Below are 12,616 nucleotides of genomic sequence, written 5' to 3'. Positions count from 1 at the left end.
GTACTTAACTAATAGGAATGAATTGCTGTTTGGGATTAGATATTTCACCAAACTGTAAGCATAAATTAGTTGTTAGAAGATTACAGATTACAGGCACAAAATTTTAAAAACTTTCTGATGCAGCTTTTTCTATGGAAAAGTTTTTTAAACACTTAGATGTTACTAAAGAACTCTAGATAGACTTGGGGTCAGGGGGTCAAGTTTTGAACTCACTAATTTTTTTCATCACCAATGATGAATGGATTTTAAAATTGCACTTCTGGGTATTTTCATGTTGTCTCACTGTAGACAATTTGATGGCTGTATCTTCCAGATGATGTTTGGTGCTTTTTTATGATTTAGGAATTATCTTTATGTCTAAACAAGTAGAGTTTGGTTTTTATTTTTATTCATATTTTACAGTACAAATCGAGATGATCACTTTGTTCGCATTTGTGCTGTTAAATTTCTGTGCTTGTTGGATGGAACAAATATCTTGCATAAGACGTTTATGGAAGACATTTTCATCAAACTACTTGATAAGGTAAAATTTCTCTTGGTATATAAATGCACTGTTAGTACAACTAGTAAAATGCAAAATATTTACCGTTGACAGGATGCATTTATTGTTGTTTGTGTAGACTCTAGATTTGCCAAGTAATATTCTTTTCTTTGTTATGAAACTGAAGTTAATTCAACCAGAATAGTAAAAATTGTCTTTTGCATTTATTTCTCTCTTTTTAGTGGATATTTTAGTTTCCTGGAACATTATCCAAATTGTAACCATTGTTCCTTTAAGAATCTTCCTTTAGGCTGCATTCTGAAGCACTGCATTTCACTTTAACTATTGCAGACTACCTCTTAAATTGAGAGAACTACTGTCTCCTTAGAATACCTTTATAGATAGAAATGATGGAGAAGGTTGGGGTCCAGTTTTTGTTTATATGAGAGCTACTTATGCATTGGCAGGAGTCTAAAGTCAAAATTACTGCAGCTGCTATTAGAACATGACCCATACCTTCTGGTACTGTTGAATCCTGCTTTTGTCTGATGAACTAGGAATGTGTGGGTCCCTCATTCCTCGCAATTAAGTACTGCAGAGAAATTATTAATATTTGTGCTGTGAGATCGACCAAGCAGGGAAAAGTGAGCTTTAGTAGATATTTACTTACTTTATTGTTTAATTATAAACTTCAGAATTTAATTCTTAATAAATTAAGTAAATATATTTTCCTAAGCTTATGTTCAGTGCTGATCCCAGCTTTGTAGATGATGCTTTCTTAGTACAGGAAAGTGTATTTACATGTATTCAAATTTAAAGGAAGAATAGGCTATAAACCTTTTAATTTTCTTTCAGGATGAGCTGGTGTCCAGGTCTAGAACACGCTATTATGCAAACTCTTTGCAGCATAGAATTAAAAACCGAGTATGGCAGACACTCCTAGTTCTTCTTCCAAAGCTTAACCAGGTATTGCTCTTGACAATTAATTTTTAAATAAATAAATACCTACCTATTTCAAGACCTAATTTGGTGTCATGCAAGCTGCATATGTTAAATTACAGCAGGGTATAAAAGGCATGTAACCTGTGGCTGATGTGGAAGTTCTGTGTTGTGGAAGTTTTATGTCGCTTAATTCTTTGTCTAAAGTCACGGATTTATCATGCATTTGTAGAGGACACTGCAAACTGATTCTTAGATTTGTGAATTTTAGGAGGCTAGATTGTTCCTGTTAAAGCTAACTAAAAGTTTGTGCTGACTATCTGATTAAAAGCTTTTCATTTAGTAAAAAAGTTGCTAGTTTATGAACAGTCAAGAAATTGACAAGTGTTACTTTCATCAAATGCTGCTTCATAAGAAAATATTTGAGAAGTATAATAAAGAAATTAGATGGTTTTAAAATGCTTTCATTTGCATCTTGAAAAATATATCTAATACTATGATAAAGGTGGGAATGTTCTTTTATTTAATTTTTTTTCTTCATGGAAATAACTCTAGTAATATACTAAAGGATTGCCTGATTTTGTTTTCTCAGAATTTTTTGAGTGGAACTCTTGACAGAGTTTTTCAGGCTGGATTCAGTAATAATCAGGCATCTGTGAAATACTTCATAGAATGGATTGTTATCTTGACTCTACATAAATATCCCCAATTCCTTGATAAATTCTGGGATTGCTTTTGCTATGTAAGTAAGACCTTTGGCATTCATTTGAAGAGTAATTTGAACAAGGAGGGTACAGTTTGTCACCCCATTCCTTATTTTTTGTGTGTTCCAGCCTTCCTTTAAAAACAGAGGGCTGCTGAGCAGTTTAGCTTCTGAGTCTGAGCAATAATCTGAGACACCTAAAAACGGCCAAAGAAAAATCATTTCTTCCTGTTGAGAGATTTCCTTTAATGATATTTTATTCTGGGCAGAGTGGAGCTGGCATAGTGAGTCAAGACTAGTCCAGTATAAGAGCCATCAGGACCACATGGACACCCTAGATCCTGGGTCTGGGGGTCTAAATTACTTGTGGTTTCCACAGCCCACCTTTGTCTATTTTATAATTTTTGTCCCATCCTCTTTGGCAGTGAGAACATGACTTGTATAATACATATTCAATTTGCAGCTTTTAATATGGACTTCTCTCACGGTGGAGTTCTGTAATGAGATTTTAGAACTGGAGCAGGGTTTGAGTGATGATACCCAAAAGTTGTGAAAGGGTTGGCTGAGGAGAGCTGAGTGTTTCAGAATTCCTTCCAAAAGCTTGGGCTGTTGGAATTGCTGTCCTTTTAGCAGATGATAATTTGTTGGATCAAAGTGATTTCATGCTGATAATAACAAATGTACTATCACAGTGAGCCCATTCAAACCATCAGAGCAAGCAGAAAACACGTAGATTTATGAGAAGGGAATACAGATTGCATTTTCAGAGGCTCTCCTGGTGTTGAGGAATGCATTTAGTGCAGGTGGCTCAGTGTGCAACTGCAGTGTGAGCTGCAGATTGAGCTCTGGGTAGTGGGAGCCTCAGGCAAGAGGCTGTAGAATGGTGCTGACCTTTTGCATTCCTGGGGAATACAGTGAACTTGGGTTGAATTTTAGCTCACTTGTACCACTATGTACTTCATTCTGTCTGATGTGTTAGGAAAATGCAAATAACATGTTAGGAAGAACTAAATCCTAATAATATTGACCTTGTATTAGCAGAAATTTGGCTGTGGAAACAAGTAGATTTTTAATAGTGTCAATATTATTGCATGTGCCGAACATAGTGTGAAAATGCATAAAAGTATAAAAGTATATCTCTTGTTCCATTCCTTTTTACTTACTACATACTTTTACTACTACTTTTTTACTTTAGGATGAAGAAAAGCTTAAAAAAAGCATCTGCACATTTTTATCAGTGTTGGCCCACTTTGACATCATTCTTCAGAATACCTCAGAGAAGGTACTTTTCTCTAAGAGTGTTCATTCTTTATTCACCTCCAGTGCTTATACAGAGTTCTGAATTGAAAATAGACTGCCAAAATGTTTAAGTATCTCTTTAATACCTACTTCCTACTAAGGTATCCTTTGTGATGCAAAACACCAACTCTTCCTGTCACCTCTATAAAATATTGGACTTTGGAAAATTAGCTAGCTTAGCAGGTGTTCTGGTTACATAGAGCCTGATTACCTGTGAGATTTTCTAGAATAGCAACCTCAGTTTTACATAAACATGTGGATGCACCTGGGTTTGTTGTTCTTGCTACTCTTTTAATCAGAAATAAGTTGACGTTTCCTTGTAGGCAGAATAATGATTTTTAGAGCAAATGAATACCTTTTCAAAGAACAAGTGAGGCTGTAGGTTTTGTCCTGATGAGATGGAATGAAGGAAATTATATTAATTTTAAAGCTTTGTGATTTCCAAAAGGATATCTTTTGAGGAGCTTTTTCTTGGGCCACTCATAACTTCTGAATTGTACATTAAGACTTAACATGAAAGAAGCTTCTTTGTCTTTGTTTCTTTAGAAGCCAGCTTTGAAGAAAGCCCTTATAGTTGTTCTGCAGTGGTGCTTCAGCCATAATTTCAGCGTTCGACTTTATGCATTAATTGCCCTTAAAAAAATCTGGGCTATGTGCAGAATGCTGCATGTGGAAGAATTTGAAGCTCTGACACCAGTTATTGAATCTAGCCTTCAACAAGTGGAAAACATGCATGGCACAGGGTTAGTAATGCAGCTTCACATTGTTCTTCTGAGCCATTTGCAGCAAGTTACATTTTCTAAAATGGCACTTGGTAATTTTTATGGGGGTTTTTATTACTATTTAAAAAGAAGTTGGTATGGGGAGACACAATACAGAAAAAAGCAGCAAAGGGAAGAGTCTTGACTTAGTTGGTTTTTTTTAACAGCTAAAATCTGACACTGAACCATCCAATTTCCATGGGATACTTCTTGCCAAACTCATTCCTTTTGGTAATAGAATTTGGAGACGTGTCTTTCTTTTGGGCCTTTCTTGAAACATGAGTAGAGCTTATTTTCTGAATGCTGTAATTTTTTAAAAATGGGCCCTTACTTAATTGTTGAAGTATTTTCTTTCCTGTACAAGATACAGGAATATAAATAAATTAGGTTGCCTTGTGCCAATCTTACAATTGAATTTTTCAATTTAATTTCCTTTGCTTTTTAAATATATCTTACATTACTTTCTGCACTTGCAGGAATGCCAGAAGGAACTGGCAGCGAATCCAAGATCACTTCTTCTTTGCAACGTTTCATCCAGTTGAGGATTATAGTCTAGAGGCAAGACCACACTATTTGTCTAGTTTTGCAATTGTATTTTATCTTTTTTGGTATTTTCTAATGTGGGATGAAATTATCAACTATTATTCATTTAAACCCCCAAAAAATTACTTCACCCAGATTGTGACAGGCTTTAAACTGAGATTGCATCCTAATTTTTCTACCTGATACTGTGTTAAAAACCCAGGTCAGCTAAGAAGAGGTATGTGTGATGAATGTGCCTATCTGTGGGAATTAATCAGGTTTTATATTTGTGACTGGAAAGGTTCATTCTAGTAACTGAACAGCATCTACTTAGTTGAGGTAGTTTATTAGGATTTTTAAGGCATCTGTTCCCAGAAGTTACTTGAGGTTGCTTAGCTGGATTGTTTGATGTGAATGGGATAGAGATACATCACTTCCAGAGCACCTTTTTCAGCCACCTTTTTTGATATAGCTCAGATAACTAACAGCTGAATAAACATTTTCATCATTGAAAATGGAAGGAAGGCAAAAATAAGGGTGCAGATAAATAGACATAGAAGAACTAAGGTCAAAATACAAGATATTCATGGATATGAATATCTTTTATGTTTTTGCAGAAACAGTGCCATCTTTGACAAAAGAAATTTTTTCTTCTTTTAACTGTTCTGTGAAATATTTTTGTGAACACAAATATGCTAAACAGTGGAAAGTAGAAGTCCTTAAAAGGAGGAAAAAACCCAACAAAGGGAGACTAATACTTATGAAGCATTTAAATGTATTCAGGGTGCATTTTCACCTTTGTCTTGAAGGGCACATTGGGATAAACAAAAATTCTGGATTTTAAAGTCTTTGACTTGCTCAGTCTTTCCCTTGGGATATGTGTTTTTTCCTCCTCAATAAATCGTGGTTAGTTAGATGTATTGGTTTTGCTGAGGTGGATTTTACCACTAGATCTTAAAGCTTTCAACTATTTTTCTTTTGACATTAAATAAATCCTTTACTAGAAAGTTCTAAGAGTATTTGACAACTCTTCAGTATTACACATACAAGATTTCCTCTAGACCCTTGTGCTGAGAAGCATAGTGTTAATTCTTTAGTATTCTAGAATTTCAGTACATTAATCAGTGCAGATCCTCAGGAAAAGTTTAATGAGACAATAAGTCTAGATTTATGGAAGTTTTGGCTAGCACTATAAGTAAAGTTATGAATATTGAGAGATATACTGGTAAGCTGTATGAAATACCAAGAAAAAAAAGTATTAAAAGCATAGGAGGTTAGATAGTCGACATGTTCCATTAATTATCTATTTTTGCTTGCTTTAGTGACACTCTGCTGATAACACTGTGTTCCATTGCAGACAATATTTTACATCCTTCCCCGCCTTTCAGAGCTGGCTGAGGATGAATGGATCTCCCTCTCTAGATTTGACAGATTCACTGACATTCCTTGGCCAGCAGCGTTTCAGTGGTGCCATTCCCGAACGGAGCTTCGTGAGCTGAAACCAAGTGACTGGACTCAGCAAGACATGGGTAAAATAGAGCTAATCTGTATAAATTGTAATTATTGGTATTCAGCCTGACCTCTGGTTTTCAGCTGAAGTAAACTTGCATCTATGTGAGCAGAACATGTCCCATAAAGTAATAGTAGATCACGAATGTTATCTCCAGTATCACCATTTGGATTATCTTCTTTATTGAAGCACTAGTTTCACTCCCACTTGCATATCCATATGAATGTACAATTTATTGTTACAGGTTCACATCTGGCTGAAGCAGACAGCCAGACAGAGTGGACTGATGTTCAGAAGAAGATTATACCCTGGAAGAACAGTACTCCTAGTTTAGACTTGGAAATGGCATTTCAGGATCGTGCTGCTAAACTTGGCAAATCAAACAGCAGATTGATTGTGGTGGCTTCACTTATTGATAAACCTACCAATTTAGGAGGTAAGGTTGATTGCACGTAGTCAAACTTTTATTTTAGACCTTGGAGCACACTTAGAGAATAAAAGTTAATTTCATTTTTTTTTGATAATTAGAAAATTATTTAAGTACTGCTCAGAAGAATAGATCATTATCCTGAAAGAAACTGGTTGCTAAAGAAAGGGGTCTTCTACAGTTACATTTTAAGGAAAAAGAAAAGAACTTAGACATAGCATGCATTAACTAAGTAGAATTTTGCTGTAAATCATGCTGTTTCTTGCTAATTCTGTATTTGCTACAGTTGAGTTTTTCAACTGTGTGTGCAATTAAAGGGAATTCTTTGCTTTTGCATTTTTTTTCTGTAACAATTAAACCAAATCTTGTAAACCTACAAGATTCTTATGTCTGTTGGACAGCAGGGCCCCATTTCCCCATTAAAACTGCCTTCACGATGTGTCGGCTATGACATAATAAATCCTGCAAATACTTTATTGCCATTTGTGTTTGATGTTAGCAGTTTCAGTAACTGCAGTGGGTAATGAAAAGCCCACAGGCTGTTATTGCTGTCTGCACTCCAATGCTGTGATGTGTCATCCTCTGTCATTTAACAGGTGTGGATGTGTCAAACCATCCAGCCTTGCTAAGGCTTGGACACCTAACTCCTTACTTTGTATAATTAGTATTGTAAAAGCATGTTTTCAAGACACAGTGCTTTTCTAATTTTTATCTTTCTGCTAAATTGCAAAACACTTTTTTCCTGTAATTTATATGGAACAAGGTGTGGCTTGGAAGACCTGAAATTAATTAAAAATAGATAACTAAAGTAGCCATTTCTCTTCTGCATTCTTTGTCATTTTCACTTGGTGTTCTGGCTTGGTGTTTAGTTTCTACACAAAAATAGCTTTATTTCTTGTTTTTGTAGGTTTATGTCGTACAAGTGAAATATTTGGGGCATCTGCACTAGTTGTTGGCAGTCTTCATTACATACAGGATAAGCAGTTTCAGCATCTGAGTGTTTCTGCAGAGCAGTGGCTCCCCCTTGTCGAGGTGAATGGAAACGTTTTAATAGCTAAAAAATGTGCTCAGAATCTTTGGTTTGTCAGATGCATAAGTTCAGAGCCTTACATTTTTACCTTGAAAAAAATATCTTTTTGTTTAATGGAAGCTCCTGCTGTTACCTCTGACACTTAATCTTGTATGTTTTGGGTCAACCTTATAAAAAAGAATTTAGAAAATACTTGCAATTTGTTATTGCTGTGATGCGCTGATTATGTGAGTTGTAATTGTTACGTCTTTGTTCATGGTATTGGTGAGGGTATTTTGTGCCATTAACTTTTTGTGCTACTGCTGAAGAGCTTTTAAAATGCTAAGCTATTTATATGGATGGAGTCTTTGGGAATGAAAGTCATTTATCTTAAAAAGTGTCCAAGTAAATTGTTGTGTTTTTTTTACAATAATTTCAGAAGTTTACAAAAGGTGATATTTATATATTTTTGTATTTCTCTCTACTTTTAATGCACAGGTGAAACCATCTCAGCTAGTTGATTATTTACAGGAGAAAAAAACAGAAGGCTACACTATTATTGGTGTGGAGCAAACAGCTAAAAGTTTTGATCTCACAGAATATTGCTTCCCAGAGAAATCACTATTATTGCTGGGGTAAGAGCACACACTGTTTTGTAAACCTACCTCTTGCAGTCCATCCCTTTCTCTAGTCAAGAGTTTGATCACATGAAAACCAAGTGACACTGGTGAAGGTGATTCTGGAATGGGAAATGATCATGGAAAGAGCAGTCCTTGGCTTTGTGTGCTAAAGTATTGCTATCTACTGAATGACCCTTCTCATATTTAACAACCAATGGAACACCTTTTAATAAGGAGTGGAGGTAGCAACAACATGGGTTGTATTTTTCTGGGAGTGCTGAAGACACCTTCTGTTCAGTTTTGTTTGGGGCCCTGTGTGTGTGGGCTGTGAGCTCAGCGAGGAGGAGGCTGGGTTTGCCCTGCTGAGCTCGGTGAGGAGGGCTGGAGCAGACTGAGTGGGCATGGCTGGGAGGTGATTTAAAACATCAGGATGAGAGGCACAATGTGAAGTAGCAAGTTTCTGCAGTACAAGCAGAGCTTGGGACAACTTCAGAGAAAAGCAGTTATCAGTTTCTATAAGCAGACAAGCCTCAGATGTGATACCAACGGGGAGATGCTACTTAAAGAAATCTGCAGTAAAGCACATAGCAGTGAGAAAGCTCCTGATATTGCAGGGCTACTGAGTGATACCAGGAAGAAGGGCCTGGCTATCCTCTTAGGACAAAGATTTTTTTTCCAACTTTTTTCATGTAGCTTGTCTTCAGAATGGAGTGCTCATAATCACTTTGTTCTATTCTAATTAAAAATAATAGTTTTAATTACCAGTCAACTTCAGTATTCTCTGGTGTGTTCAGTTTGGACATTCCTTTGTGCCAAGACTGGAATGTAAAGCGGGCAGTTAAATTTTCCTGCTGTGCCAGCAGCTTCATACCATGGTGATTTCACTATAGATGGTTTAAAAACAAAAGCAGAGTCTTTATTCTGGGTGCTCAGCTATTGCTTGGCCAGTGAACTGAAAACTGAGTCTTCCACCAAGTTTTTAACATCAAAAGTTAAGTCAGCTCCCTCCACGTTTTCTTTGTAATGTATTACTGTTTTTAAACAATTTCTTGTCATCAGAAGTGACAAGAAATTGTGCCTTACTCCGTAGGCAGATGTGGCATTTGCCAAGAGGCGTTTGGATGCTGTTTTGACATTTGTATTTTTTGCTTTCTGGAACACACATGCCCTCTCTCAGATGCGAGTTACTGTTTCTTCTTTCCTAGAAACGAACATGAAGGAATCCCAGCCAACCTGATTCACCACCTGGATGTCTGTGTGGAAATTCCTCAGCAGGGCATCATCCGGTCCCTCAATGTCCATGTGAGCGGGGCTCTGCTGATCTGGGAGTACACAAGACAACAAGTGATCAAGCAAAAACAGCAGCAATGACTGCCCAGAGTCTGGTGCCTTACTGTACAGCTGGATGGCTTCCTACGGTGCTACCACGTGAAGTTCTGGATAGATGAGATACAAACTCAGGGTGAAAGAGGATTCTCAACTTTGCATGTTCTGTTCTCTCCAGTGTTCAGAGTGACTTTTAAATGCCTTAATACTTTACCTCCTTAAATTGTTGCATTGGAAATAAATGCTATTTATATTGCAAGTGGTGTATGTGTTTTTTTTCTGCTGAATGTCAGCACAGTACTGTGGACAATCTGAAATTCAAAACACAGGATTTTTACTGCAGGAACTTCAGTTGTGGTGACTGTGCTTGAAATTGAAGTTGTGCCTTTAACCATAGTATTAAATGATTCCAGCACCTAGATATACTAGGTTATATGACTTTTGGAAGGTAACTCCACTTACATAATTACATTCAATCCTACTCCTTGTTTAAATGTCTTCTACAGCCACATTTATTAATCCTGCTGTAAACAGTCTGTACCTTTAAATAAAGCTGCATCACTAAGGTAATCCAATTCTACAAAAGGCCATAATGTGAGAATTGTCATAAATCACTGGACATATTCTAGTAGAGATACTGACTGAAAACCTATCACCAGTGTAAAAATTCCTATTGCTTAAAAAAAAAAAGAGCATCCTTCAAAAAGTGAATTACATATCACATGCACAGGATGCTTTACATCTCTTAATGACCACTGTTGTGTAAGTCAATATCTGACTTAAACTGTATTTTAAAACACTTTGAAATACTTGGTAAATTACAATTACACATTTTATTATATAACCCACTGTTTTTGACAAAAAAGGCAAGTTGGAATGGACTTTAATTTAGGAAAAGGGGTGGATCACTTACAGAAAAACAATTTCATTTTCTCTTTGGAATATGTACATAGCAGTATTAAATAATCATTTATTCCTGTGAAATAATTTTACTAATTATACATTCAAAGCCTTAAATTTACGAACAGCCCTGCACCATATTTCTTTGACTTTAACTCATCAAAAAGCTGTCCATGACCCCTTTTTTAGCAGTCATGTGAGACCTGGCAACAAGAAGAGCAGTCTACATCTCAGGGAGACTGCTACATTGAGTTCTTGCACTCAAGCAGCTTCTGTTGCTTCCTCTGGCTTCTTCCTCCTATCGTTAGTCAGACTTGATTTGAGAGCAGAGTTCCTAAGCCTTTCCAGCAGCTTCTGGAGGACTATACCCTTCTGTTTCAAGCTTCTTTTTATATTTTAAAAAGTCTCTTCTTTTGTCAAAGTGTTTAACCTGTTTAAAAAGAGAAACAATGTTCATTATAATAAACCAGCAAAAGGAAGGGGTTTTGTGTAAACCCAGTTCAGTCTTTGATCACTGAACTGAAGGAGGATTTTAATGCACTAGTTAGGAGTTTCTTTTGTTGAAGACTAAAGAGCGGTGTGTTTAGTTTTTGGGGGTTCTTTACCATTTGGAAATCAAACTTCTGGTTTTTTAGGTTTACCACCTGTTACTTCATGAAGATCTTGTATGCTTTTCTCTTTTCACTGCTCTGAACAAAAATTATTTGTGATGCAAAATTAAGTCCAGCAGCTTTTCTATGGTATCACAGCCTGCAAAACCTCTGAGTTGTGTCTAGAACCACTGATGTGCAAAGCCCTGCAGATGAGACCATCATCCCTAGAGATAACAAACACCAGAAATGCACTGTTCAAAGTGTCAGTGCAGCAGATGTGAAGGTACTCAGGCTTTTTAGCTGCCTTCAGACTACTGCCTGCAACAGGAACTGTTCAGACACCACTGTTACCAAAGGGGAGTGCCTATTAAAAAAGAATTACAGCTTGAGCTCAGGAAACTAAAAAATACAACATGAATGGATTACATTTGGGACAGGTGCATTACTGTGAAATTACACTGCAGGAAAAAAAGGTATTTTTATGCACAAGGTAAAAGATCCCAATCTTAAAATGCCATGCACTGCATGGCCTGTGTGCCAGCTCCCTTCTATACCGGCCTTTAAACAGAAATTTCTGCATACTTCTACAAGCTTTCAAATATCCTCTAAAACTTGTTGGTTTTTTAATAACAACAATAACCCTGTGTGTTTATCTGCAAGTTTGAGACAGTATTTTCCTTTCTCTTTGTACTATACCCTCAACACTGCTTTTCTTGGTTCCGGGGCTAGGCAGGGCTGCGCTCAGGAGCCTCCTTTCCCGGCCAGCCAGAAGGGTGCGAACCAAGCTCCGCCTGGAGGCACGGCAAGCCCAGGCTGGGCACTGCGGGCAGCTGGGGCTGCCATCCCCATGGAACATCCCGCCCGGAGCTCACCCACTGCTGCGGGCAGCGCGACTCGAAGGCCCGGCGCAGCTTCTCGCACTTGGCGGCGTCATCCCCGTGGCTGTCCAGGCACTGCCAGAACTCGTCCCGGGCCCCCCAGCACGCCTTCCTCTCCGCCTTCGTCGGCGCCGCCATCCCTGAACACACCGAGGCCGCTGTCCGAGCGCTGCCCGCCGTGCCGCGGCTGCGGGCGGGGGAAGGCGCCGCCGCCGCCGGGACAGTCCCGCACGGCCCCGCACAGCCCGGGACTCACCCGCCCGCCAAGGTCGCGCTCCGGAAGCGATCCCGGCCCTTCCTTCCCCGGCGTGTCCCGCCCCGCCGCCGGTCCCGCCCCGCGGTGCCGGCACGGACGCCCCGCTCGCAGGGCTCTGCCCGCTCCCGGCCCCTCAGGGCTGCCGCAGCCTCTCGGTCGCTGAAGATGCTCGCAGAAAATGAATCATTTGAAGAAAATAAATAATTTTATTAAGCAGCAGATTCTAAGACTCGGGCAAGAAGTTAATCTACCCTGCCGCAAGCTCTTCCGCTAGCGCTATTGCGAATTCGAACTAAACCTCAAGCTAAAGAAAAGCTGAGTTCTTTTGAATTGCCTTATGGAACACCATATAGAATACAAAAGAGAATGTCCACCCACTTTAAGAAGTAACA

The 12,616-nt window shown here is 38.3% G+C and overlaps 2 protein-coding genes across 2 annotated transcripts in view; one reads left to right on the top strand and one right to left on the bottom strand.

Annotated features, from left to right (window-relative positions):
- The window catches only part of TARBP1 (tRNA guanosine 2 -O-methyltransferase TARBP1), a 33,044-nt gene extending 22,159 nt beyond the window's left edge, over nucleotides 1–10,885 (top strand). Inside the window, exons 20-30 of the mRNA XM_005487595.4 lie at nucleotides 403–523; nucleotides 1,337–1,447; nucleotides 2,013–2,162; nucleotides 3,319–3,405; nucleotides 3,969–4,165; nucleotides 4,660–4,741; nucleotides 6,063–6,234; nucleotides 6,460–6,651; nucleotides 7,550–7,674; nucleotides 8,150–8,286; nucleotides 9,477–10,885. Of these exons, the coding sequence (XP_005487652.3) occupies nucleotides 403–523; nucleotides 1,337–1,447; nucleotides 2,013–2,162; nucleotides 3,319–3,405; nucleotides 3,969–4,165; nucleotides 4,660–4,741; nucleotides 6,063–6,234; nucleotides 6,460–6,651; nucleotides 7,550–7,674; nucleotides 8,150–8,286; nucleotides 9,477–9,642 (1,540 nt within the window). The 3' untranslated portion in view covers nucleotides 9,643–10,885. The remainder of the gene's footprint in view (nucleotides 1–402; nucleotides 524–1,336; nucleotides 1,448–2,012; nucleotides 2,163–3,318; nucleotides 3,406–3,968; nucleotides 4,166–4,659; nucleotides 4,742–6,062; nucleotides 6,235–6,459; nucleotides 6,652–7,549; nucleotides 7,675–8,149; nucleotides 8,287–9,476) is intronic.
- On the bottom strand, nucleotides 10,405–12,270 carry COA6 (cytochrome c oxidase assembly factor 6). The gene is made up of 2 exons (XM_005487596.4): nucleotides 11,963–12,270; nucleotides 10,405–10,927 (listed from the first exon to the last, which is right to left on the bottom strand). The coding sequence occupies exons 1-2, from the start codon at nucleotides 12,104–12,106 to the stop codon at nucleotides 10,832–10,834; spliced, it is 240 nt and encodes a 79-aa protein (XP_005487653.1). The 5' UTR covers nucleotides 12,107–12,270; the 3' UTR covers nucleotides 10,405–10,831.
- Nucleotides 12,271–12,616: the final 346 nt, after the last annotated feature.

Source organism: Zonotrichia albicollis, chromosome 3 (assembly GCF_047830755.1).
Source record: "Zonotrichia albicollis isolate bZonAlb1 chromosome 3, bZonAlb1.hap1, whole genome shotgun sequence".
In the NCBI taxonomy this organism is placed as follows: domain Eukaryota; kingdom Metazoa; phylum Chordata; class Aves; order Passeriformes; family Passerellidae; genus Zonotrichia; species Zonotrichia albicollis.
The sequence above is the reverse complement of the archived record's forward strand: the minus strand, read 5'-3'. Positions and strand labels throughout refer to the sequence as shown.

Excerpts from the sequence above, each read along its gene's own strand:
- COA6 (XM_005487596.4), bottom strand. The coding sequence starts at position 12,106 with ATGGCGGCGCCGACGAAGGCGGAGAGGAAGGCGTGCTGGGGGGCCCGG. Across the intron at positions 10,928-11,962 it reads CGCGCTGCCCGCAGCAGTGG|GTTAAACACTTTGACAAAAG; the intron begins GTGAGCTCCGGG and ends CTTTTTAAACAG.